This window comes from Podarcis vaucheri (genome assembly GCF_965113315.1).
Source record: "Podarcis vaucheri genome assembly, chromosome: 16".
In the NCBI taxonomy this organism is placed as follows: Eukaryota; Metazoa; Chordata; class Lepidosauria; order Squamata; family Lacertidae; genus Podarcis; species Podarcis vaucheri.
The window spans coordinates 18,974,113-19,001,372 of NC_138754.1; the positions used below are offsets into that span (position 1 = coordinate 18,974,113).

The 27,260-nt window shown below is 45.3% G+C and overlaps 2 protein-coding genes and 1 long non-coding RNA gene across 6 annotated transcripts; 2 read left to right on the forward strand and 1 right to left on the reverse strand.

Annotated features, from left to right (window-relative positions):
* The first annotated feature begins 8 nt into the window (after positions 1-8).
* Positions 9-17,492, forward strand: SLC25A44 (solute carrier family 25 member 44). 3 transcript variants are annotated; one of them, XR_014214617.1, is made up of 6 exons: positions 9-233; positions 4,792-4,912; positions 7,222-7,855; positions 10,438-10,560; positions 13,780-14,649; positions 17,174-17,492. XR_014214617.1 is itself a non-coding variant. In XM_082203715.1 (5 exons), exons 3-5 carry the CDS (start codon positions 7,234-7,236, stop codon positions 13,969-13,971), a joined length of 942 nt encoding a protein of 313 aa, XP_082059841.1. In that variant the 5' UTR covers positions 25-233; positions 4,792-4,912; positions 7,222-7,233; the 3' UTR covers positions 13,972-14,292. The 3 variants fall into 3 exon arrangements, 2 of the variants coding, with proteins under 2 accessions (XP_082059841.1, XP_082059840.1); XM_082203715.1 differs by lacking the exon at positions 17,174-17,492 and having other exon boundaries at positions 25-233; positions 10,433-10,560; positions 13,780-14,292; XM_082203714.1 differs by lacking the exons at positions 9-233; positions 17,174-17,492 and adding an exon at positions 280-363 and having other exon boundaries at positions 13,780-14,292.
* Positions 15,434-17,176, reverse strand: LOC309521334. Its single transcript, XR_014214618.1, has 2 exons — positions 15,582-17,176; positions 15,434-15,548 (listed from the first exon to the last, which is right to left on the reverse strand). It is a non-coding gene; the product is annotated as an uncharacterized lncRNA (long non-coding RNA).
* A 1,375-nt stretch (positions 17,493-18,867) lies between the features above and the next one.
* PMF1 (polyamine modulated factor 1) lies at positions 18,868-25,616 on the forward strand. Of its 2 annotated transcripts, none has more exons than XM_082203721.1 (5): positions 18,868-19,040; positions 21,854-21,959; positions 22,613-22,713; positions 23,594-23,789; positions 24,816-25,616. In XM_082203721.1, the coding sequence occupies exons 1-5, from the start codon at positions 18,892-18,894 to the stop codon at positions 24,864-24,866; spliced, it is 603 nt and encodes a 200-aa protein (XP_082059847.1). In that variant the 5' UTR covers positions 18,868-18,891; the 3' UTR covers positions 24,867-25,616. The 2 variants fall into 2 exon arrangements, with proteins under 2 accessions (XP_082059847.1, XP_082059848.1); XM_082203722.1 differs by lacking the exon at positions 18,868-19,040 and adding an exon at positions 20,953-21,139.
* Positions 25,617-27,260: the final 1,644 nt, after the last annotated feature.

Genomic DNA, 27,260 nt, shown 5'->3' on the forward strand with positions numbered 1-27,260 from the left:
GGACGATTGCCGCTCGGTGACTGGCTCGGGCGGGTGGCCGAGAGGCCCCGCCCCTTGGCCCGAGGGCTTCGCCCGGACACCGTGAGGAGAAGCCGAGGAGGCAGAGCCGGAGCGGGGGTCGAGCGCGAGGCAGCCTGCTAGGGGGCGCGCTGGGGCCGGGGCCGCTGCCTGGGGCCAGGAAGAGAGTGGCTCCTCTGGGGACAGGACGGCGGACGCCCAACCGCCGCCAGGAGGTGAGTGAGGGGCGCGGGGCGGGGCTATGGGGGGCTCGTGGGGTGGGGGTGCAAGGTGCGTGATGAAAGCGGGAGCTGATGTTTAGGGACACGAAGAGCCCCCGAGATTCGTTTGTAGGGAGGGGAGCAGGTATGTGTGGTGTGTTCAGAGTTGGGGGAAGGGCCCACGATATTTTATTAATTTATTTATACCTCGCCCCCCCCCCCGGTGGGACTAAAAACAGAAGCAGCTGGCCTCGAGAGGGTGTTGTATGTATGTGTATGTGTGGTCGGGGGTGGTGTCTATGTTATAAGGTTTAGGAGAGAGTTGATTACAATGGGGATGGACTCCTATTGGGGTGAAGAGGTCATGTGAAGGGGAAAGGGCCAAAGCACCCCAAAGGGAGGAGGTGATGTTGTTGCTGTGGGGAGTAGGCTTGTTCCTGTGAGGCAGATTACCGCGGGGGGGGAGGGGGGAGAGTGGAGAGGAAATAGGGTGAAGGGCGGTCAACAAATTATTATAGTAATAAATATTAAGTTTCCAGGGCAGGTTACAACTATTAAAACACAACATTAATATGAAAGCATAACATTAACATGCAACAAAAACATGAAACTTTTTTAATATAAAAAACCAGTTCAAAATTACAAAAGCAGGGTTGGTCATAAAAATATACTGTACATCTCAAGTGTCGAAAAGTGGAAAACACAAATGCTACAAGGGGCTTGGAAGAAGAGGTGTGGGAATAGGGATGTGGTGTGCAGATTGGGAGCAGGAGAATGAGGATTTGGGGCATATGAAAAGAGTATTTGGGGGAGCAGGCAGGGGACCAAGGTGGGTTCATTGGGAACTCTGCACTAGTTTATGGAGGAGCTATGAAGCAGACTAGAATTTGTTGAGCACGTGGGTAGGAGCATGCTAAAGGTACTATTGGGGCTCATAGACTGGAGATGAAATTATGTAAGGCTTTGGGTGGGAGGAAGAGGATATGAGCAGGATGCTAGTGCAATCTTGTAGATTGTATAAGGATAGAAGTTGCTTCTGGAGCACAGGGTTTGCCAACCTTTTGGGGCCCATTTCAACCAGAGAAACTTGCAGGTACCTCCACGCCTGCAATCTCCTCTATTGGCTATAGTAAAATAGGTCTTTCAAGGCTAATTTCAAGGGTGGGGAGAGAAGGGAACCTCCAGGCACCAGAGAAGTCCTCTGGGGTGTCATGTATGTCTGTTGGTACTTCGTTGGCAGCCTCATAGGTGCTGATATCAGTTGTCCATCAATTTCCCCAGCTTATTTTTTCACACAACCATGTGTCTGCTGCATGGTGACAAACCTTGGTGTTTGTCACCTGGGAGGCCTTTCTTTTTCTCCTAAATAAGTTTCTAGTTCATGGATATAAAGAGGTGAAAGCGGTGTCAAAGACTTGAGCATACCTGCCAAAATTACAACCTGCCGAGCGAAACACAGATCACCAGCCATTTATGGTGGCACCTTGGAGCCACAGTCATACTCCTGGTTCTTCTGCCTACCACCAAATGTGATGAGAGAGAGTAAACAACCATTCCAGGCAACCCACAATAGGTTGCAAGAGAGCTGCATTGGGCTTGGTGGGTTTCGAAATATGTAGAAATGAGCACAGGAGTTGAGCGGACAGATTAGATAATATTTATGCTAATTCCACATACAGCAGTGTGCTGGGGTTGTATTTCTGTAGCACTCTGCAGAGTGTTATGTGAATCTTGGTACTTTTGTCCTGCCTTGTGGAATTTTGCTTTGTGACTTGTACTGATATATTTAGCATGTCATCCAACAGTTTGAGAATCTACTCTAGAATTCACAATACCTGACTCTCTTCTTCTCAGTTTTTCTGTGTAATCATGTGACTCTGCAGTCTTGCAAGCCATGGCCTTGTTCCATGGTAGGACTTGGTTCCCCCCACTGTGAACTGGGGGTGGTGGAGGGAGATGTTGAAGTAGGTGCATTGTAGAAAGGCTCCAGCTACTAACACCACAATATTTGTTTCTTGTTTTGGGGAAAGAAACTACGTAAATACTACTTGGCTACCCTAAGTTCCTTTAGCCTTTGCAGAGATGAGTTCAGAATTAAAATTAGCAGTGCCTGCTGCCTTCCCAGTTGTTTGACTTCTTACTGTCCCTCGAGAACTGTGTCAAGTGGGGTGGGCCCTTGCTCAGCTCCTGTTCTGGGCAAGTCCCAGAGCCTTGTCTTTTTTCCCCCCCTCTGCTACAGCACAAAAGCCCCAACTTCATTGGCCAAAGAATCACGTTTAGAGAGAGATGCAGCTTTTTATAAACTTGGGCTTGTTTATACTGCTGAAGTGAAACATGTCCCTTAAAAAAACCCCACTGGATTTCTTAGCCTGCTTTTAATAGAAGAATTATATGCATTCAAAAAGTTAAATACCAGAAACTAACAAAAAGGAACTGAAAATATCAACAAATAAAATGCAACACTATCTTAAAAATAATAAATGCAGACAGCTATATATAAGCCAGCAGGCTGTAGAGAATGGGGATGGTGAGAAATGTTTTAAGATATGGTGATGGTTACGACCTCAGATAGCTTTAGAGAGTTAGCCAAGTTCATAAAGTTCAGCAGACGGTGATACTTAAGACTACTGAGCGCCACTCCAGCTATGGATGAGAATAACAGGAGGGACAACTGATCTCCACAGGAAGGGAATTCACAACTGAGGCACTGCTACCACCACAAAGGTCTTACTTTGTGTCACCACCCCGCAGGCCATACCTGTCAGGGGGACCATGAGCAGGTCCTCCCTTGATAAGCTTGGAGCATCTTCTTGGTGGCAAGTACTGAGGAAAGTGTCCCTTTAAATACTTGAGTCTTGAGCTCTTCAGGGCTTTAAGTGCCAGTGGTGTATGATCTCTATCTTGCTGCCGTGCATAACGACACGACAGCTACATTCTGCATGAGTTGCAGCTTCCCAACCATCTTCAAGAATAGCCCTGGGGTATGGAATCCCTAAAAGCATCCAGCTGGCCACTGCTGGATGAGAAAGACTCCCTTCTTAGAGTTTGGCTAAGAAATGGATTTCTACCATGTAGGAGCCACCACTAAGGAGGCTGCGTCTCAGCTGATTTGTAAACAAAGTGCAAGGCTACATCAGTGAATCTTACAAGGTGGGAAGGAAGATGTGGGAGAAAAGGGTTTCTGAGTTTGTGGAGGATTCTGACCATTTCAGATGAAAAAGCCAATAAATTTTATTATCAGGGTCATTAGCCCTTATGGCAGCGGTTCTCAACTGTGGGTCCCCAGATGATGTTGGACTACAACTCCCATCATCCCTGAGCTCTGGCCTTGCTAGCTAGGGGTGATGAGAGTTGTAGTTCAACAACATCTGGGAACCCACAGGTTGAGAAAGGCTGCCTTATGGTCTTGTGTGCATTTTATGTCTTAACCTCTTTGTTGCTCTGCTTACACCTCCTAAGTGCTGCCCACAGAGGCCTGGTCTCACTTAAAATGTATTGACACAAGTTATTGGTCTACGGTATTTGCTAGCTGCTGGTCCACAATTTACATTTGCAATTTTGGAAGAGCAGGTTAGTAAAAAAAAAAAGCAAAAAAAAAAAGAGCTAATAACCTGAAGACTTATTTGCAAGTTTGCCATATTTTGCGCTTCAAATAACGTTTAGGCTAGCCTTCATGTGCAGCAGGTGGAAGAGAGAGAGTGTGTTGGGGGTGTATTTTAAAGCTGCCTGAAAATAGAAAATCAGCAGAGTAGGGAAAAGGCTTTGGTTGAACTAGAACCTATTCCCTGGTGGCTTAATTAATTTCCTATTTTCAGGGAGCATTTTCCATCCCATTTGGTCGCAGGAGAGCGAGAGATAGGAAGCCAGCCTTCCATCATCCCTGCTGTGGAGGGTTTAATTCCACTTGACACCTCTTCACTTTTTTCATTCCAGAATCATCGAACTGGAAGGGGTTCAAAGGTCAACCCCTGCCAATGAAGGAAATCTTGGTAACTTTAAGAGCTTCTGCCAGAGCTGGGGAGGACCTTGAGCCTTGGCAAGCCGCTGCCTATCAGAATAGAACGTAATGGGCTAAATGGACATTGCTCTGGCTTGGCATAAGCCAGCTTCTTGCATTCATATGCACACAGCTATAAATGACTGAAAAGGACACATTTTCTTGGTTAGAGATGTGAAGGAGAGGAGCACGATGGTCAAAGAAAAATGTGACTTGAGGAAGCTCCATCCGCAGAAAGTCCAACTTTGCCCTGTGGATGGACTTCGGTCTGTGCAGCTGAGATGGAATGTAGAACTGAATATCAGAATGGGGTTGCTTCTGCAGATTTCTGAGGATTTCAGCTGTCATTCAAAATCAGGTTTCTAGTCTTCAGGATTGTAGAGCAAAACCTACAATATTTTAGGTTTTGCAAAGGCATAAATGGTAGGGAGTATATCATCTACAGTGGGGTGAGACTCTTGCTGTGCTGGTGGCCATGTTATCCCTTCGCTATAGCTCTCTTCTTTGCCTTACCTCCATCCCCTGTTAACACATAGTGCTTATTGTGAAATATAATCTGTTCTCTTTACTTTACAGAAGGTTGGTGTCAGGAAGGGGAGAACTCTGACAGCTTGGCAATAGCTGGGAACTCAACATGCATGGGGAGAGATTCTCATCTTTGCCCACAAATCCTCGTGCACTACATGTTCAGTAAAAGGTACCATTTAGTAGCTACATTTTTTGCCTCTCCTTTGATGAGTCCTGTTGGGAAGAAGGGAGATACATAAATCCAATAAATAAACATCTCTTCATCCAGAATTTTGTGCTGCTTGAGAATGACTCAGTTCAGGCATCATGCAGCAGGCAAGCCATAGAGCCGAAATAAAGTCCAGCAGACCTGACATGTAACTGCCACAGAGCAGGGGAATGGTCTCCCAGCCTCACTTTTTGGAACAATCATCAATATAAGAAAGGGGCCGCTACTATGTGGCATGCCTAATTCCCAATCCTAATAGCTTGTTGAAAAAGGATGTTGAGGTCAATTTGTATTGAAAGCTGCCATTAACTTTTAGTGTCTTTATGTTTAGTTTATGCTGATTCCTAGTCCTTGTGTTTGTTGGGATATTTCTGATGCCAAAAAGAAAAAATAAAATTCCTCATTTACACCATGGCATTTTGGAAGTGGAGCCCTAATAGCTCTGCAAATTAAGTAGCTGTGCCTGATTGATACAGCACACTCCATTTTCAGAATTTGAATATTTTGCTTGCAAAATTATCAGCAATTTTTTAAAAGTGATGAACTTTACATCAAATGTATTGGCATAGTCCTCCCATCATTACCCCAGTTCAGACATCATATTCTAATTCCCCAAATCATGGCTTTCAGCACATGTCTAATCAGAGGTAAATCCCACTGAACTTTGTGGAACTTACTCCCTGTTAAACAGAGCTACTATTGGAGCCTTAGAAGATCTGGGACGTGCTTCAGATGTGTGTGTATGCTTCTCCCCTTGTGCTCACTGATTCCTCCATTCCCAAGTTTCTTCTGTTAATAGTTTGTTGTGTGAAGTAGAGATAGCACTTGCCTCCAATCCCTGGTTGGAAACCCTTGTTTTAAAGGTCAGGGCACTGGACATTGTAGCAAACTATGGCTAGAAAATACTTGGAAATGGAGGAAAGGAACTGGAGTCCTTGCCAGAAAGAGGGAATCAGAGACAGGAGCCTATGTCACATTCCCACATCTCCAAACTGGTTTGGGAGAATTGTCAAAACTGAGTCATCTGAAGGGCATCAGGTTTGCAAAGGCTGGTCTAGAGAATAAAATGAATTTGTCCAAGCTACACAGGTAAAACCTGAACATGGACCCGCCCAGTTTCCTTTCAATCCACTTCTGGGAAAGCTGTCAGGAAAGAGACCTTGGCTTTCTTCCCAGCAAATGGGCAGATTTTCTAGAAGAGCCAGTTTAAGGTTGTGTTGTGAACTCAGAAGCAGTATGGACACCGTTGCTCCTGAGACTTTCATTGCTGCTCTAAAGGAGTAAGAAATGGAATGAAACATTCTGAGAAAATACTGACTACTAGTTTATATAGTTTGCCCCTGTCTTCTCAAAAGGCAAATGTGTGAGGTTTTTTGTGACTTGAGAAGCAAAAAAAAAAAGGAAGCAAAACAATTAAAGCGATAACCTTTAAGAATGCTGTAGCATTTGGAATCTGCTTGAGACTGTACTGAAAAGAAATACTGCAAGTTGTATCTATTATGTGAATTAGGCCAGTTTGCACAGAAATCTTGTTTTGCCTAATTCCTATTTTTTTCTGGTGAAAGGTGGTGGTTGGGCAAATAGCCGAGGTTCTCACCATTACTGCTGCTGCACCACCACTGAAAATCATAGAAATCAAAGTGAACACTATAAAATATTGCAGCACCTGGGAACTGCAAAGGATGGCAACTAGGTTATATGGTGCTCAGCTGATTAATCAGTTTGTTTTATTTAAAATGTGCCCTCAACTGGGTGGCAGATGTTTTCAGTATCTTTCACACAATTTAAAGGAGCGAACAAAACCAGGTGATGCATGCCATCTTAGAGGCATTCCTACTTCTCTTATAGGAGGAAATGCCCATCTGCCTGCTAGGGCCTGTGAATACATAATCTGAAACTGGAAGAGAGTGCCTTTCTCACAACTGCTATCCTCTGCAAATTTATGGAGACTTTCTTTTAATTGGGTGGCAATCCTAATCAAAACCTTTTGAGAGCTAATATTCTGTAGAATTGCTTTCCATGGACTTCTAGAATTGGCTCACAGCACAACTCCATGTGAGTTTGAGAGGTTGTGCTGACTGAGACTGATGGGAGTTATGATCCAAAATAGCCAAAATAACATTTGGAGGACATTGGTTTGACGAAAGCTGCTGTGAGGCCTGGCTGATGGTTGATTAAATACCGTGGGCAGGTTCGGGCAGCTGAGGCTTAATCCCAAAGGAGCAGTTTGTCTAGGAATAATCAGTGTGTCCTTTCTGCCTCATTACTAGGGGGCGTCAGCCATGGAGGACAAGCGCAACATCCAGATCATTGAGTGGGAGCACCTGGACAAGAAGAAATTCTACGTCTTTGGCGTCTGCATGACCATGATGATCCGGGTCAGTGTGTACCCCTTCACGCTTATCCGGACGCGGCTGCAGGTCCAGAAGGGAAAGAGCCTCTACAATGGGACCTTTGACGCTTTTGTCAAGATCCTGCGGGCAGAAGGGGCGGCTGGGCTCTACCGGGGTTTCTTGGTCAACACCTTCACCCTGATCTCAGGCCAGTGCTACGTGACAACGTACGAGCTCACTCGCAAGTACTTCTCTCAGTACACCAGCAGTAACGCAGTCAAGTCTCTGTTGGCTGGTGGCTCAGCCTCCCTCGTGGCCCAGAGCATCACGGTGCCCATCGATGTGATCTCCCAGCATTTGATGATGCAACGGAAAGGCGAGACCATGGGCCGGTTCAGAGTGCAGACCCACGAGGGGAAACGGTTCCCGGTCTTCGGACAGACGCGGGACATCATCGCACAGATCTTCAAGGCCGACGGGCTGAGGGGGTTCTACAGGGGCTATGTGGCCTCCCTACTCACTTACATTCCCAACAGCGCCGTCTGGTGGCCCTTCTACCATTTCTATGCAGGTGAGAAACCAAAGCAGCCTTTGGACCTCCCTTTTGTTCGTTTCTCTGGCAGGTGATCGGAACTCACCCTCTGCCTTTGCAAGCGCTATGCAGGCTGGGACCAGAGGAACTGCAGGACTCTGCTCCCAAACAAACCCCAGTCCAAATGTTAAGAAAGCCAATCTGGCCCCTGCTCCCAGCTGCCTCCTACCTTCTGAGATGGCGTCGGTGGCGGCGACTGAAACCAGAACCTTTTAGGAACCTCCCCAGATGTGTTTGGCAAGCATCTCATTTGCTCTTTTACAACTGAAAGCATATATTGTCGTCTCAAACCATCATTCATTTGTTATTACGGTGTTATTATCTGCTCTTCACCTTAAGTTTCCAGGGCAGGTTACAGCAATTAAAGCACAACATTAATATTAAAACACAATATTGCACAATGTTAAAAACAGTTTTAAACAACTTAAAAATTACAAGAATAAGTTGCTAAGAAGACACATCCTGGGTCGCAACCCCTATGTTAGTTGCTGAGCTCTCTTTTATTGGTGGGGGGCGTGGGGGGTTGCATGAATTTAAACTGCTTTTACAAGTAAGACCTGCAACAAGATGTTGCGGTAAGAGGCATTGTCCCATACAAGGCTCCTTCCAGTTTCAAACAAGAGCCTTGTAGTGCTGTTGAGGCCTCTTGCAGAGGAGTTTCAGGAAGTGGGAAAGGGTCGTAGCCTCTGCTGTGTTGTATAACTCCAGAGGGATTAGGTGAAGGGCTGGCTGCCAGCCCCAAACCTGAGTATTTAATTGCTATATAGGCTTGTCTGAGGTGAAAGAGAAAATATGCCCTTTTAACCTTTTCTCTTAACTTTCCCTGCATACTGCAGGGAAGGGGAGTTATGCCCCCCAACCCTATTCCTCCCCTTCCCCAAAGGTACAAGCTGTTGCAGAGTTGAGTCAGCCAACTACCTCTCTCCCACTGCCCTCCATCATTCTCTTTTTCCTTTTTCTGTTGATACACTTAACATTTCTGTTTCTCAACCATAATTTAATTTATAGACAACCAGTCGTGTCTGATGTCTGGTTCCTTTACGCACACAGACACAATCCATTTCCCCCCCTCCTCCGGGTTAGAAGTGAGAGCTGCCTACAGAAAATAATGGAGAAATCCAGGATTTTAGCATAGGTTGTTGTTGTTGTTGTTCAGTCATGTCCGACTCTTTGTGACCCCATGGACCAGAGCACGCCAGGCACTTCTGTCTTCCACTGCCTCCCGCAGTTTGGTCAGACTCAGGGCTGATTTCCTTAAGAATGGAGAGGTTTGATCTTCTTGCAGTCCATGGGACTCTCAAGAGTCTCCTCCAGCACCATGGAGTGATTAGGCAGCAGTATATCCCACTCCATCTCCAAAGGTAGCAGTGAAGGAAAGAGATTTTATTTGGCATTTTGTGTCTGGATCTGGAACTTCCAAATTCACAGTGGGGTGAGTTAGTATTACTTATCCCTATAGGCTCAATTCTTGTCAACACTCCAACATTCTAAATGTTTTTTTAAAAAAAATAATTTGAGCCACCTTGGGAACCGGTTGGTGTAAAGGCTGTATATTAGCCCCCTCCCCCCCATAATTGGTTTTGAGCGTTTGTTGGAAAAGCCTATCTGTTGAATGCATGTGCACATCTGAAATGTGAATGCCAAGGAAAGCTCAAGATTATTAGCTGGTTTTGCTACAAAAGGCTATTGCAGCTAAGGGTATGTATACAAAAAGCCAAGTGGCCATGTTGCTCCTTCAGGAAAAAAACCCCTGTGGTATTAGTAAGAAGACTCCTTGATTAGCATAAGCCCCAGAATTGCAATGTATTCTGCAACCTTACGGGCTTTATGGAACTCTTCTCCAAACCAAGTACTGGGTATAACCCCCTTTCCCTGAAACAACAAAGAAGTGGGTGGTAGAGAAAATACATTGCTGGGTATGATGGTAGCTCCTGTTTGCTAGTTGTGACAGTCTTGAGATGGAAAGGAAGAAGCATTTTGCAGATTTAATTAGGTTAGACTGTGCCTGGGGCCCACAAGTCCCGTACGGCAGCAAGACATCCTGTGATAAATAAACAATGGCTGCTCTTTGTTGACTAAAAGGGGGGGGAGAGAACATGAAAGTTTGCATGTTACTCTGGGATTACCATTTTTAAAACTGGCCTTAATAATGATACTGTCTCACTATCCTGTGTGTGGATTAGGAAAAATCAAAAAACATTTGATACAAGTTCATATAAAGCAGCCAGCCACTAAAGGGTTCTGTCTTTCCTTTTTATTTAAATGCTTTGCCTGTTGCAGTTGGAAAACATTTGGCAAAGCACCAGTAATCTAAAACAGAAAAATGTCACTTCGGACCATCCCTGCCGGATCTGAGTTTTCCATCCAGCCCAGCCTTTTCCCCCTAACAGCAGCTACCAAACAGGTGCTTCCAGTTAGGACCAGAAGGCAGCAGTCCTCCCCGGTGCTCTGCCTTCACCGCCAGCACAGTGAGGTAGATTGCCCCTGACTGTGGAAGCACAAATGGCACAACCTATATGTTCGTATACATAACCTGGCTCTCACTCCTCTTTCCAGAACAGCTTTCCAGTCTGACACCCAAGGACTGTCCACACTTGCTCCTCCAAGCCATATCTGGGCCAATGGCCGCTGCAACAGCTTCCACTCTCACCAACCCCATGGATGTCATCCGGGCTCGCGTGCAGGTAAGAGCATCCTACGTCCAAATAAAGCATCGTTTTAAATGATTACCTTGGCAGGGGCTCATGGTAGACTAGGCGTTCCTTGGTGGCCTCTCCTGTGCTTGAACTAGATGGCCTTCAAATTACTTTCCAGCTTTGTGATCCTCTCCATGTATTCAGGTCTCGTACTTTACAGGTAAATTTCACCATTTTGAGTCCTGCTCAGAAATGGAAGGATGCTGAGGCACTGGTGAAGTTTGGTTCTGTTAGCTGGTCCCAGTAAGCAGCCTCTGGTGTCTGCGTTGTGGACTAACTCTAGCTTCTAGTCAGAATCTTCAAGCACAGCAGACCCTCAAATAATGCAGTGTGGTAGTTCAACCTAGAGTTTTCCAGAGTATGGATCGCTCTTGGCAGCCTATTTCTATTGAGGTGGTGGTTGCGGGTGGTGCAGCAGCCTTGACTCATGAAAGAGACTCTGTGGCTGCTTGAGTCTTTAGTGGCAAAGGTGGATTCAAGACTACCTCCAGAAGGTATGTTTGAATGTTTAGGGCAGCCTTTCCCAACCTGGTGCCCTCCAGATATTTTGGACTACAACTCCCAAGTCAGCCAGGTTGGGCATTTATTTCTGCCAAGCTCAACTGATTCATACTGTACTTCCAAGGCATTCAGAGTGCATCAGTCATGTAGTGTGAGGTAGAAAAGCACCTGATCTGGGGAGAGTCATCCCTCATGTACCACTGCATTTCTGATTAATCCTGTCTCTGAAACGCAGCAGCAGGGTCTGCTCCAGTCAGGCTGCCCTCCCACTGACGCCATAGGGCCATCTTTACCTTTCATGTAAATTGTTTTAGTATTTTAGAATTGTAAACGTCCTTGGGTGCCCACGCAGAAAGGCAGTATATAACACAACAAATAAGCAAACATGACGTTGGAAGTTGGCCCAGGCTCTTGTAGGTGACAGGGCAGTATCTTGGCAACTGCACATCTAGGCCAGCCACCCTTTGTGGGCCCCAGGCCAGGCTGTTGAAAGCTTTGTAGCTGAGGATTCTGAAGTAGCCATGTGTTATCTTGGCTACTTGTGCGTGAAAGGCAGTCTTGCTTTAAAATATGTAAATAAAATAGAAATACAACGAAAACATTGAAAATAGAATGAATTCGGGACAATTCCATTGTTTCTGTAACTTACCGTATTGGCCCAAATGTAGCACCCTGCTTGTGGCTAACGCTTAGCTGGAATGAAATATTCAACGCAGCAATAGAGAAATTAAAATAATAATTTATTTGTCAGACAAATAAATGATAGGCACAGTGGTATATGGTTACCAAAAGCTCTGCCCACTCCAGCCCTGATGGCCAGCACTTATATTTCCTCAGCCCAGCCCCCTTGCTCCTCCTTTGGCTGCCTCTGTCCAATCAGCCTGGTTGAAATTCCTATTGGCTGTTTGCTAGAACCAATCATAAAAGATACACCTATTTCCTATTACCTTTTATGGGAGACAAAGAGCTATAATTCCTTCTATCCATAAATGGCAGACAAGTAGCCATATATCTTACATTTGCCTCGACAAGGCACCTTAATTACCAGATCACCTTTTGGCCTATTGCCCCTGGCAACAGGGGCAAATGGCTAAAACAGATGGCTCATGGTTTTAAATTTTATCTTAAACAGAGATCTTGGGTTCACCTTCTCACACACCATCAATGAAATAAGAATCTAACATTTCTTACTTTCTAAATCCTTTGCATAATTACATTTAGCCAATAAATTGCATACATTAACATGGATAGCTTTTTAGAAGAAAAGGCCTTTGCAAAGTAAAAAAAAGAACTCAGTAAAACAGCTTCAAAAAAGCCTCTTCAGTTTACACCCCCTTTCCCCAGCCATCTGCTGTTCCCATTAGCTCTTGCCCTGTAACCTTAGGAAAATATTGCTCGAGTCTGATGGGAGGCACATGGTATTATTTTCTGTTAAACAATAAATCTTACTATTTACCAACTCTTAATTAGTGTTTTTGCAGCTTGATTGTATTCTGTAATATGTATGGTCAGTATGACCTTTACTCCCAGCCTGTAATTCCCTTTTACAACTTTGAGAAACGTGTCTCCTGCTACTGCTATAAATCAGGGGGGCCCTTGTGCAGGAAGATGAACAACTGCCAAAGCACCCAGCCAGCTGCTTTATGCCTGGCATGAAACATACAAACATTTACAAATATATCTTTATGCTCATTTTAAAATACAGGCCTTGATCAGATGCCTCACAAATATAAGCCACACTCCCCCCCAAAAAAAATTCTGACTGTGAAAAGTTAAAGTGCGGCTTGTATTCGCAGCCTTACCAAAATTGGCTGAAACAGACATAGTGAACCCTGCCCTTAACTCTTTTAACTCCTGCTGGAGTCCTGGCGAGCGGGGGTGGCAGGTGCTGCCACTTCGCGCTTCCCACTGTTTGTCTCTGCTGTTGGGGGCGGGTTGCCCGCCCTATGCCGGGAGCAGTGGGGCTGCCACGCCACCGCCATGCGATCCCCCTCTGCCTGCCCAGCCGCTCGCCACTCCGGACATAGGGCGGGCAACCCTGGCTCCATTAATAGCGGCGGGGCAGGCAGAGGGGGGTCGCATGGCAGCGCTGCCATGGCAGCCCCCACCGGCACTCATCATCCCACCCTGCCTAACGTAGTGTGAGGCGAGCTGCATCCCCCCCTCAGAATGTCTCTTCTCGCCCATCTGGCCACCACTGCTGTTTCTATTTCTTTCCAATTTTATATTGAATTTTAAAGGTGCAGCTTATTTGCAGGTGCGGCTTATATTCGGGCCAATATGGTATCTTGGGCTTTTCTTAGCATTGAATATGGTTGTTTTGATGGGTGGGGTGGGTCGTAGAAGCATAGAATTGTTGAGCTTGATGGGACCCCAAGTGTCATCTAGTCCTACTCCCTGCAGTGCAAGAATCTCAGCTAAATGGTACATGACAGGTGGCCACTCAATCTCTGCTTAAAAACCACCAAGGAAGGAGAGTCCACTATCTCCCTTGGGAGCATATTCCACTGTCAAAGAGCTCGTAACATCAGAAAGCTCTTAACTGATGTTTAGTTGGAATCTCCTTTTTTGTAACTTGAATCCTTTGGTTCGATTCCTAGCTTCTGGAGCAGAAGGAAACAAGCTTGCTTGGTTTGTCCAGTTTTTTATCCTGTGTTGTTTCCATGTGAACCTCTGACTTTGTGGCTGTTCTTTTCTCCCGCTCAGGTGGAAGGCAAGAGCTCCATTGTTCTCACTTTCAAGCAGCTGGTAGCAGAGGAAGGGCCCTGGGGCCTGATGAAAGGCCTCTCGGCCCGCATCATCTCCGCCACCCCTTCCACCATTGTCATCGTGGTGGGCTACGAGACTCTGAAGAAACTGAGCCTCCGTCCAGAGTTGGTGGACTCAAGGCACTGGTAGCGAAACTGGGGAAGGGGGAGTCGGACTTGGTTGTAATCTCTTGGACCATTGGCACGGTTGAAAAGCCACCAAAAAGTGAGCCCGGAGAGCTTTCTAACAAGTATTTGTTAGTGAAGGATTAAATGCAAAGGACAGTATATAAAAAGTCCCCTTCCCCAGTATTTGTCTACCCCTTTGGATTGATTGCAGCATTCTGTAAAAGAAAGCACCTACTGTAAAAACTCCTTGCTCATATGTGAAGGAACCCCGGCGCCTCTTCTTTTTTCCTTTTTGAATTAAAAGGAAACACACCACAACTAAACGAATGAAGCAAAACAACACGATCTTCTGAAAATGCGTTTTTATTCTTCGTTTTGCCAAATTCCTACCTTGGAAGACTTTGTGCAATTTGCCACCACCACCCGTGAGCTGCAGAAACTGCCACTTGCAGCAGCAACAGTACACACCTCCTGGAAAGAAGTCATTAGTAAAAAAAAAAAAAATCCCCTCAGACACCCCTCCAAAACGTCTACAGATTTAAGATTTGAAAGCGGGGAGATATACCAAAAGCAAGGAGTTCCTTTTGAGAGTCTGCAGCAGTAGAGGTGCACAGTTGTACTTTTGGTACATGCATGCATCTTCTGGGATTAAAGTCCTCTCCGGGGAGGATGCACCCTTTATTCTGTGGCCTTTGCAAATGTGAGTGTTAAAAAAAGAAAGAAGATTCCTATCCTAAAATTGTTTCCCCTTTCCTTTTAAGCACAATGAAATCTGCTCCCTCCCCCCCTTTTAGGATTATTCTGAAAGGCAGAACATAATTATCTTGCTGAAAAGAGTTGTATAATACTTCCTTTTTGATCTTTGTACAAGTATGTCCCAATCACTGAATGAGTGTTTCATGAAAGTGTAGTAACTGGGAAGGAGCTCTACACCTGCTTTTGCAGAGGGCAAGAGTGGAAGCTTCTCTTTTTGTCTGGGCAGGGCAGCCTGTTGAGACTGCAGCCCTTTGCAGGTCTGGCTCCACCTTGGTTGAAGTTGCTTTGCGTTCCTGTTTCCAATCTAAGAGCTTTCAGCTGTTGGGCTAGTAGGAGAAGCAGGGCAGCCCCCTTTCCAGTGATGGACGTCTTTCCATTTTGTCCTCCCATCTTGTTTCTGTCACTATTTTTTCTATTGTGACTGGTGCTGATTCTGCATGTTATTTTTTTTTTACCTTGCTCCCCTGTGTCCACAGTGCTTTTGTAGCCATGTAAGTCTGTGAAAGGCTGCCGTTTGGGGAGTAGAGGTGGTAATACCATGTTGGAAGTAAATTCACTTGTTTTAAAATGGATTACGGGGGTGGGCATCTTTGGAAGCAATACAGAAGAGGTGATATTCTCTGCACTTTGGACCTTTTCTCTAAAGTAAGCAAAGTATATATATATATATATATGCTTTCGTATATATACATATATATATGTATGTGTATATATATATATATATATATATATATATATATATATAAACTTGGATCAGAGTTTACTCTAGTGCCATAATCAGGAACCAAGAAAGGGGCTATGGATGGACCTCATACTCTGCAAATAAGTAAACCCTGTAAGTTTCTATAGGGTTATTTAAGTAAACCCTATAAACACTGTACTGTGGAATTTTTTTGGCATGTTGTGGGCCCTGGAAGCAGAATATGTGGGCCAGTCTGTCTGTCCCTCCCCAACCCTCTTCTGATGCCTTTCCTGCTCCCCGAACCTAAATGCACCCCAGGCGGAGGCAGGGAGGTGTGCTGTCCCAGACAAAGGATGGGGCAGGGGGTAGAACTAGACAAACAACCCACTTCCACTTAAGGGCAGGAAAGTAAGAGGGGTGAAATATCCCAAACTTGGCCAAAATCAGCTGTAATTAGACAAAGTCTTGGACCTATCACCATAAGGTTTTGCACCCCATATACTTGGTTTAGTTCTTAGTGAGGCGGTAAGACATGTGCCTGGGGTGTAGTAGTGCAGGTGGAGGCTCACATGACTTTTTCCCATGTTCAAACCTCACAAAACCCTGTCCATAGAAAGCCAGTTTGCTAGTTGAGCTTCCTTCTTAATGGGTGGTCACTCCCCCCCCTTTAATTTAGGACCAGTCCATGTGAGCCCCTCCTGAATCTGAAATGGTACAGCCCAGATAAGGTTTCCCACTCAGCCTCTTAGAACTAGGCCTCTGAGTGTAGCATGGGCTTCTGTTAGTTCCAGTGGTGACCTGATGGAGGACTGAAGGATTTCCCGCCCCCCCCCCGGGGGGGTTAATAAAGCAAATAAAATTAGGCGACCTGGGAGTCCTCATACTGCACGGTTATTTCATAGTCGGCAAATGCACAGGGAGCAGAACCAGGCGCACATTTTGGCTGCCTAGGAGTAGTGTTGACTGCAGAATCCCCCCAACATGCCGGGAATTGTGCTGAATTTGATTTTTGCCAAGTGGGAGGCATTTTTGACTCTTCCCTTGGTAAGAGCAGCAGTCAAAACATATTTCTTTCTCTTAATTTGTACACTTTTCTGTATTTTTAAGTTTCACAATAAACCTCCATTGCATTTTGCAATTGTCTTTGATGGGAGGTTGTTTACATGGTGATGTGTTAAGAGCACCTAGATGGTGTGGTGGATTAGCTTTTTCTGCAGAAGGGGTGGCTAACCCTTGATCCAGGGGCCTGATGTACTCCACCAGGTAAAAATTTCTACCCCTTTGGTGGCAAAAGAGTAAAATAAAGTAGGCACAATGTCCGGTGTGCTTGCATGCAAATGTGTGTGCTATAGTGTGGGGTGCCACACCCACTACTTCTTTGCAGCCTCCTGGAGGGTCCCAAAAACATTAGCCTCTCCTGCTTCTAAGCTAAAGTGGCAAAGGAAGATTATTATAATCTCAGGGGAGTTGGATGGATTAATGCCCCACCCCTTCGAAAAGCTGCTGTGATGGTTTTGCAGTGGTATGTTACTTATGTCAGTTCATCTGCTATACGACCAACCCTTATGAAAATGCTTGGAGCCTTATCAGTGGATTGTATATAGAGTAGCCAATCCCTCGTGCTGGTTAAATGATGAGCGGTTTGTGGCATGTGTTTTTCCTGGTGAGGTCCTATGCATATCTCAAATACAAATAACCACTTTGGGCTGAAATCTCATTCCATTCTTTATCTTGACTTTGTTTTTTAAAGTGCAATGATGCTCTGAATTATTATTTTTGTTTCCAGTCTTTAGTACACAGAGAATCTGTAGGGAGCTCCGTTGAACGGAACTGAGGAAGCTGTAGTGACTACCTTTAAAACAGATGCAAACATGATCTGAGCATGGGGTGCGTAGGGCCAACAGGAAATCTTCGGCAGCCACAAGAAGTGAGGATTTGCCTGTCCATGTCTTCTCTAAATGGGAAAAAAATCCAAACGATCTCCGATATCTGTGCCTGCTGTTTCAATATGGAGTTTGAATGTATTTGTGTACATTAAAACAGGTTTCAATTTTGCACTGTAATAAGTCTTTGAAGTGTAATTAAAGTTTTTATTATTTATTTGACCCTTTTCCTGGTGAATCTTCTTTTGCTTATGGTGTGGAAACAAATGACCTTTTACGCTCAATAGGGATGAAATGCTCCAAAATCAGGAGTGGGTAAATATTTGGCCCTCCAGATGTTGTTGGACTGACAACACTGATCAGCCTTGGCCAACATGGCCTATGGCCAAGGGTGGTTGGCGATGACATCTAATAACATCTTGACAGACATACGTTCCCCATTTCTGCTTTAAAACAATGGCTTTCCGACTGCTGCTAGGATAGCCTGGGGATTTGGAAGATTCTTGGGCACTGAAAAGTTGGCCTGTGGACGAGCAGAATTCACCACAAGACAGTTTGCCCTGCTTTTTAATGATCTTTCCCTAATAGAGCAGCTGGAAATGAAAATGAGGTATTTTTTAACATACCTGCCGTTCATATGGGGTGGTGTTAAGGTCAGACAAACCTCTCTAGCTTCCTGTGTGTGCACACTTCCTAAACCTTTGCACTGTGTGCAGGTTCCATGGGGGTACTTGGGGGCCCTGGGGCAGCTGAGTCAGTGAATTTACTGAGGCGCAGTGCCAATCCAAGATCTCTGGCTCTTGCTCTCCATCATTCCTTTGCATATTAAGATTTCCCTCTCACATACTCTCTTTTGTCACTTTGCTGTTTTGTGCAGCGTGCTGCTCTCACAGTGCCCAACCAGATTTAATCTAGGAAACTCATAAACAGAACCTGAGTGCAATAGCACCCTCCCCACCTGCAATTCCTAGCAGCTGGTATTCAAAAGGCATACTGCCTAGAACAGTGAAGGTAGACCCAAGCCATTCAGAGCCTTATCCTGCCATGAATTGCCCCACTTCACTTTTAAAGCCATCATAGACAGGGCTTGCTTTTAGCTGGCCATTCCAGCCAGCCACTGAAAGGTCAATTTTACAACTTTTAGTTACAGGCACCTGAATGATCTCCGTGTCCCTTTCTCTCGCCGTTCCTTTTTCCCGTTTGGGCCGTTCAAGGTTATTTGACTATGTCTTGGCCTTTAATCTCCTGTATTCCTTAGAAAAACTATAGGTGCTTTTTAAGAATTAATAATACCGTGCTAGCAAGGTTGCAAAAAGAAATAATACTGTACAGCATAGTCAAGTTGCCAGGCAGCCCTACTCACGCCGATCAGTGATGCCATATACCAGTAGATGCCAGTAGAGGGCGGCATTGTACTTCGCTCTACGTTAAGCCTTTTCATTGGACAAACGGGGAAGCCGCGTCCAATTAAATAAAAGCTTAGGTCCTATCGCCTCTTCGGTGACCACAAATCACGTGGGTGGGGCCGAGCGTATAAAACGGCCTCGTTCCACCAATCGGAAGCAGCGTGGCCATCAGTGGGCGGGGCTATTGGGGCGTTTGGATTTGTGGCGGGCCCAAAATGGCGACTGAGGTGGCGGGTACAGCTGACGGGGAGAAGGAGGCCTCCGCCGCCGCTGCTGTTGCTGAGCCTCCGAGCAACCCCAGCCGGGAGCAGCTCCTGGACTACATCGTCGACGTTTCCTTGCGGAAGATTGTGGAAACGGGCAGGTAAGGGCGAAAGCGGGAGGAGGCAATTCTCGCGATAGTTAGCTTGGTGTTATGAGGAGGAGGAAGCCTCGCGAGATCTAGTGGGGAAGGTCCCACGAGAGTTGTTTACGCGGAATTCGCTAACTCTTTTTTTTTTTTTTTATAATCATATTTATTAAAATTTCCAATAATAACAGAATAGGAAAGTAAGAAAGATAAAGGAAAGAAAGAAAAAGAGAAACTAACTTAGACCCTTCTTTTCATAACCTTCTTTCTGGGACTTCCTCCTTCCCCTCCCGATTGTATTCCCCTTTATCTAAGTTGGTTCCACAGGTTCTCATCCCCAATTAAACCTAATATATTATACTCATAAACCAATTTAAATTTACACCATCTTAGCATCACTCCTCGTCTTATAATAGAACAAAATTTTCCCCAAGATCCGCTCTCATTTCTTCCACGAGTTCCCCCTTTCTAAAAAAAAAGAAAAAACAGAAACGTAAAATATCAAAGTTATAAAGAATATAAGATAGAAAGTATAGAGAAATTCAAAAAGTTGGTTACAAAGCCTTTGGATTCTAAGGTTCCCCCTCCCTTCCCCGGTTTTGATTCCCCATGTCCATTTGTCTGTATGTTGTCGGCCTGGAGATCTTAAGTCCACAGCCAAATTTATCTCAGTCCATCATGCTGTTTTCTTCGGATTTGATTGTCTTAATGATGTTTAACGTCGAAAATCCAATCTAATAGAGGCCTTTAATTTTCTTTAATCTTTTGTTACTCCTCCCATTATTCTTTCCGTGTCGTATTCAGTCATCTACTCTTTTATTTCTTGGTTTCTCAGGTTTCTGTCTTGTTCAGCTGTCAAAACATTCTTGTTCCAAAATTTAACGTCTCTACAGAGGTTTGTTATTCAGGGACACAGACTTACGTCCAGTTCCTTTCTTGCTTCAATAGAAGATTCTATTGTGTTATAGTCACCTCTGTAGACAAAATAATATTTCAGTTCTGCAGCTTTCCCAGGAGATAAGACCTTTACACATCCCAGAGTAGTTTTCCACACACGACACTTGTAATGTCCCGAATCCCCTCTAGAGGGATTACAATAACTTTGTATCCTCTAATCCAAAAGTCAATTTGTTGTTTCTTTTTCCCAACAGTTTATATCCATATTTATATCAAATTGTAACAAAATTAACCAACAAAGAACTTGTAGCAAAGTCCTCTTTATAATTTCCAGTTTTGACAGCTCCTTTGACAGCTGTCAAAATCTCCATCTCTCTTCGCCAGGCTGTCCGAATCGCCCCGGTTCCCAGGGGGGGGGGTTGCTTTTTCCTCACCCTCGACTCCTCTCCTCCAGCACAGTTCTTATAATTCACATCGTGGAGTTGGTAATTTTTATCATCAATAAGCTTCTGAATAGATCTTGGTTTCTCAGTCCTTGTTTTAGCATGTTTACAATCAGGGAGGGGACTGACTTCCTTTTTTGGATCCCCTCCCGCTCGTGCCAAATCCGGAAAAAATTTTCTTTTTTCCTCCTTTTAAACCCGGTTGCCCAATTACTCACGGGTTGCTGATCAATTGTCCGAATTTCCTTTGGAAGAAGCCAGCGCTCTCCGCCGAATGGCATGCGGCTGCGCCCGGCAGGGGAAGCGGAGGACTCAAAGCACCACGCTACTCCCCGGCGCCCGATCCGTAGCCTTTAAAAAGGCTCTTTCACAAGCCGGGAGAGCGATAACGGTGCCAGCCGAGTCACCATGTCCACGGGATCCGTTCCCGTGGTTTCTAAGGGTCCCCGCGTCGCCGGCGCGGTAGGACCCAGCCCCTGCCGAGCAGACTCCCTCCGGAGCTCGGAGGGAGTCCGCCATTCGGCGATGGCGCCAACCCGGAAGTCTGGAATTCGCTAACTCTTGAAGTTGGCTGGGGCTGATGGGATTTGTAGTCAGCCTGGAGGGAGCCTGGCTGTGGAAAGACGGAAGGATGCTCTGAGCAGAAAAGAGGCTGGGATGCCCTAAAGCAAAGTCGAGCAGAAGGCCTCTTCCAGTGCTCTTTGACTTATGTAAAACAACAACAACAAAAAATTGTTGCCATATGACAAGAATATATCAAAGCTGTTTACAACGGTAAAAATAAAATAAAGCATGAAATAAAAGCACAAACACTTAAAAACAAAGACCAGTAACCCATTGTGGGTGGTGTACTCTCCACAGGCCTGGTGGAATAAAAAAGTTTTCAGCATTCATTTAAAAACCTCCCTGGAATGTTCTTGTTCACAGGATGAGGTACAGCAGAAAGGTTAGTGTTAAATGAGTGAAATGGCAACACAAACGATGTTGTCATGAGCTTAGATTAGTTTTTTAAGGGCTTGATAAGTGCTATGGGGAGGGTCTCCTTTAATGGAACTTCCATGGTCAGAGGTGATGCTGCTGTTGCAAACTTTTTCCTGTTAAAAGTCTGGAGTTGCCACCCAGTCCAATTCTCTTTTCTGGTGAGGAATACGTATAACATGAAAAATTACGAGTATGGTGTGTGTTTTTGATTTAGAAAAATGGAAATGTTTCGAATATAAACACCGTAAATGTTTAAAGCATATTAATCTGTAATATTGAATCATGCAACAACAACTATAAACACGAAAATGAAAAGTTTACATGTTAGAAAATTAGGTATCTTTCTTGACTAAAATCCTATTTAAGCTGTGAAAAGAAAAGGAGAGGACAAAAAAGAGCGAGAATATATAGAAATGAGTACTTGATTATGCATCCTAGTGCATAGATAATAGAAACAATGTGCAGGGTTTAAAAAATGTTAATGGCATTTTCTTTCTCTACCTATAGCTACCATAGGTTTGCGAAGTGTTACAGTCGTCTTTACAAAGTGCAACCTGAACTCACCAAGTGTGTTTACAATCAGTTTATCTCGCACCTGCAAACCTCCTTTCGGGTAAGGGCCAAGGAAAAGCACAAAACCCTTCCTTATAGGTTCCAGTGCAGCCTGCAGTTCTTGTTTTTCAGAAAAGGGTGGAGATTTCTTATTTTAAATAAATAGTAAACCTGGAAGGATTGAACTCTTCATTCACCAACTTGAGGGTTCAGTCCTGCATATGTGATGTGACTAGACTGCAACAGAGTAAATAGCAACTGATATTACCGTAAAAACAGGATGACTGTGTGTGTGCGAAGTCCAGTAAGAGAATGGTAATGAAGTTCATATTCATGCCACATTATCTGCTACAGGGAGGGAGACCTTGTTGTGAAAAGTTGTTAAACGTTATTGATTATTGCAAACCTCTTGCAGTCTTGGCCTTAGATATGTCAAAGGCCTTTTAATGTTTGAGGTGGGATTATTTGTTGGCTGTACTTAAAAGGCTGCAATTTGTCCCTAATTTTTTAAGAACATTAAATCAAATCTCTTTCAAAGCTACAGCCACAACTAGAATAAATAGTTTGTATTCGGGTCCTGCATGTGTGTCCAACGCATGAACCTTCGGCAGTACGGCTCAGAGAGGCATCAGATGTTACGGGTGTGAAAATTAAACTCAACAGTACATCCTCAGGTTATATGCAGAGATTGTGTGTCTTGGTTTTTTTCTGCAGGAGGAGATCCAGGACCTGAAGGAAGAAGGGAATCTCAGTGTGCTCTTTAAATCACTAGATGAACTTGCGGAAGAAGCAAAGAAAAGGAGTACCCCTGCATGGTAAGGAGTGACTCCCTTGGCATAAGAACTGCCTGGCTGGATTGACTCTGAGGTCTGTCCTGTCAGGCAGCCTCTTTTCACAGCAGCCATTTACATAGAGCTGGGAAGCAGAGGGAGAGGGCAACTTCACACACACGCACACCCTCCACCTTCAACCTTTGGTTGTTTGGGGTCTGGTAGATGGCCTCTACACACGTTTCACACATGACAGCTAGAGGTCATGTAATTGTAGAGTTGGAAGTGACCCAAAGGTCATCTACCCTAACCCCATGCAGTGCAGAAATCTCTAAACACAATCCCGCATCCAATTGAAAACCATACCAGACCCTGCTTAACTTTGCAAATGTGCTAGCAATTTTATTGCTGCTTCATTGATGGGGACTGAGCAGCTAGGGACCTTCTGCATGAAAAGCTAGGCTGCGGTCCTTTCTGTGATAGGGCACAGACTACACCCGTGGCAGCACCAGTGTCTTGCCAGTACTTCTGCAGCAGTGTGCAGATGTTGCACATACCAACAGGCACATTCTAAAAGCTGGTGACTTCAATGCTTTCCTATATCACCTGCCTCTAAGCCCATTCCTTGTTCGTCTAATGCAGACCGAGGGCCACTCCCCCTTCTGTGAAGCATTCGGGGGCCACATGCCCACGTTGGGCAGGGCCAGAGGCAAAAGTGTGCAGAGGAACAAATCTTAAGTTTACATTCGTCTGATAGGCTTGTTCTACTCACAGCACTTGAGAGGGATGGCAAGTGGGGCTGGTGAGGAGTGTGCCCTGAGGAGGATCTCTAGGACCAGATAGTGAGTCCCAGGAGGGAGGGGGCACATTTGGCCTCTGGGCTTGAGACTGCCCACCCCTCGTGTAATGCCTTCATTGAATTCAGGCGTCCCAGTGGGATCCCAGAGGAAGACGTCCACAGTGCTGTTGTGCCGTACCTTCTGAAGCAGCGCAGATTCCTACAAAAGGCCATAAAAGAAAAGGAAGAGGCGAACTCGCGGTTGGCTGAAGCAGTGCTGGCTGGTCGGAAGAGAATTGCAGACCTGCAGGAGGAGATCAGAAAGAGCAAGGAAGAGTGGCAGGTAAGTGGAGCCTCGCAGGTAGCATGCCCATCTGTGCATCAGGATAATTTGCTTGGGGTGCATCAACAGAAATGGAAGGAGAAGAGAAATGTACCCTGCTCCCCACACTTGTCTTCAAACACTGATGAGAAACATTCAGTCAGGTGGAATCCTTGCTGAATGAATTTGTTGTTCTCAGTTGGCTTAATGGGCAAAAGAAGGAGCCAACCAAGACTTCTCCAGGAATTGAGTCCCACAACCTGAATTCTCTGACCAAAAATGCGTTATCACACGTCCCTGCCAATTGTACCACTAAAGACAATGGGACACAAAGTTAGGCCTGAGATGGGTGGCAGGTTCACAGGAGATGAGATGATCCTTTAAGAATCACAGTCCTACACTACGTAGGGCCACTGTGGCAAGAGGAGTCTTCATGAGTAATCCCGTATACAGGACTCATTCTCCAAATGCGGATCTTTTGTAACCAAAATAGTACCATCCACACATAAAGATGGAGGCATCTGGCTGATTTGCAGCAAATTTACAAAGTTACAAATTTTCAGAAGGAAAAAGAAACCATAATGAGAACAGAGCATGCTCAGTGTGTCATGGAACACAGAATGATCGTGGGGAGGAGGAGGAAATGGGTGGAGTGGAGTGTCCTGGAAAAAGGCTTACCTGGCTGGCTGGCTGGAAGACTGCACACTTACACACTGCAACATTTTGTTGTGGGTTTGCTTGTAAAAGCAGAATCTGGTTACAGCATTTTGTACCAGCTCAAGTTTTTGAACATTTAAAGGATCACCCCGCTGGGGAGGATCAAAGCCACAACAAAACTGCCCTCAGACCCTTCCCAGAACCTAGAAGGAAGCATTTTTACCCTGCTAAGGAGTCAAAAAGGATCCCTGAGAAGCTTACATAAGATCAATAAGAAGGCAGCCCTTGCCTGCGGACTTACAATCTAACAGAGGCAATACAAATGGGAAAGAGGTACGTTGAAAGACTGCTCTTGCTAGCATTTAATGATTTTTCCTTCTTCCCTTCCAGGCAGTTGCTCAAGAAGGTCAGCAGATCGTGAGCAGCCTTGATGAGCTTTAGAGAGGAAGCAAAGCCTTGCTGGCTCCTCACGAATGGAGCCCCAACTGAAAAGGTGCTTTGGAAGGCTAGGATCCCAGCCCAAGACTTGTATAGGCTCTGAGGTAGAACCAACAGGCCTCACAAGTCTACTGCAGTGTGAGACTCACTGGTTTCCAATTCTTGCAGAGTGTTGCTTTCACAATCCTGCCGCTGGACTATTTAAAAAAGTCTTTGCTGTGTGTTTGGGACCTGGACTATATGACCACACCCTGGACTGTGCAAGCCACGGGGAGGGGGGGCTTTTTTCTTTTTGCAGCTGCTTGAACCTTCCTTTTCCCTTGGTCAAGGTTCATTTGAGCCCTTGAAATCCTCATCAGGAAACTGAGGCGAAGGTCACTTCCCACTGCAATATTCTCCCAGATTTTATTGCATCTCAGTCATTCTCTTTTCTTTCTGTAAGTTGCTTCCCTGCTTCTGTTCCTACTTAACACTTCTCAAAAACTCCATCTACGTCTTGTCCACCATGAAGCTCAGCCACTGGTGAGTCAATGGTAAGGGTGCCACATAACAGCCCATGTTCACAGCCGAATCATTGGGGTGTTTGGGGGCTGATCTAAGCAGCAGCACCTCCCCTTTCTTAGTTTGAAGGGAGCAAATATTTGTTAGTTACTGATGTATAAAGCAAGTACAACCAAACCTCTCCTCTGAAATACTCTTTGTGTATGTGTAACTTTTGAAGCAGATTAGAACTGCATTAAAGTATTGCTACAATTTCTGCCTTGCATTTCTTTAACACAAATATTGCCATCTGCCCAAGCTGGAGTTGCAGTGAATTGTGCAACGTATTTCTGCTGTGACTGAGCTGAGTCTTTCCTGTCGCTCAGAGTGGTGGGCAAGATGGACCTTTAGCCTGATCCAGCTGGGCTTTGCTTAGGTTGAGTTGTAGTAGCAGTCAGAGTGCGTAGAAATCTGCTTTATGCGCCACCCATTTTCTTCTGGGGAAATTCTTGGTTGCCAGCCCCCTGCAATGTGAATGTGCTGGGTATGCTTTGGGTATGCTTTGCTTACCAGTGGGCTAAAAGCGAGGCCCATTTGAACGTGTGTGTTAAATAGGACCCACAATGCACTGCAACAGGCAGGACTTCCGTGGCAGAACTGATCAGGTTTCTCAATAACGCATCCATACAGAAAGGGTTTCCCGGAGCGATGGAATACCAGTCCCCTGAGGCTAGAGAAGGAGGGTGTGTCTCTATTGTACATGTCAGCATCTGCTCCCAATTAGATACAATGTTTGTGTTTGGATGTAAAGTCGACCCAGTTACCCATATTTTTCTTGTATAAACACGGGTTCCTTGATTACACTGTAAATATAGAGGGGGATGCCAAGCGGTGCTTGTTGTTTGGCTTGCGCCACGTTCCCTGTGGCCAGCGTGGGATGTCTAGCAGAGGTCTTGGCTGCCCCGAGTCAGCCTCATCTTTTCCAGATGCAGTTCCAGGAGCCGGGGAGCAACTGGGAACTCAGGAACCAGCACATAGGATGTGAGGAGTGCTGAAAACTTAAAGTTTCCTGTAGAATGCCACAAACTTGGAGGCTTGTCATTGCAAACAAACTGCAGGGCAACCGGTTCACTGCTGGCTGGCATTCCATCTCATGCTGGCTTGTCTATAGCCAGGGCTCTTGGCTCCTCACTACTGCTAGAATTTTGCCTCCAGGCCAGGCATATTTGGCACCAAAGATAGCTGGATTTTGTGACACGTATACATTATGCAAACTTTAAAATATTTTTCCTATAACTTGTATTTGCTAGTCAGGGGAAGGGGGACGGCAGCAGATCGCTCCCCGCCCCCCAGCAACAATACCCAGTGATCCCTGACTTCTGAGATTTTAGCAAGCACATTTCAAGGGTCCATTCTAGCCATAACAACTAGAACACAGGTGGGGAACTTGCAGTTCTTATGATGCTGCTGGACTACAACTCCCATCATCCTCAACCAACATGCTAAATTGTCAGGGATGATAGGAGTTGTAGTCACCAACATCTTGGGGGGGGGGGTGTCACAAGCTCCTGTGCCTGGTTTAGAAGCTTGATATTTAGAATTCCAGGCATCTGTTCTAAGCATAAGGTCTAGCTGTAAAATATTGAGGTGTAAGCAGAATGCAGTTCTTACCTCTCTGGGTGAGGAGATGGGGGGCCTATTGCCAAATCTGCTTAAGACAAGCTGTTGCCTCTTGGCTTCAATGCACAGGCAAAATCCTGTCTGCATTTCAGGGATAATACTGATCTTATGGGCCTCTTGAAATGCTTGTGATGGAATGTGGGAGGCATGCCATTTGTGCATCTAGCTCATTATTGCAGCTTCTGTCCAGAGTTCCCCACAGGGCTCTCTCCTGGAGATGTCAGGAATTGAACCTGG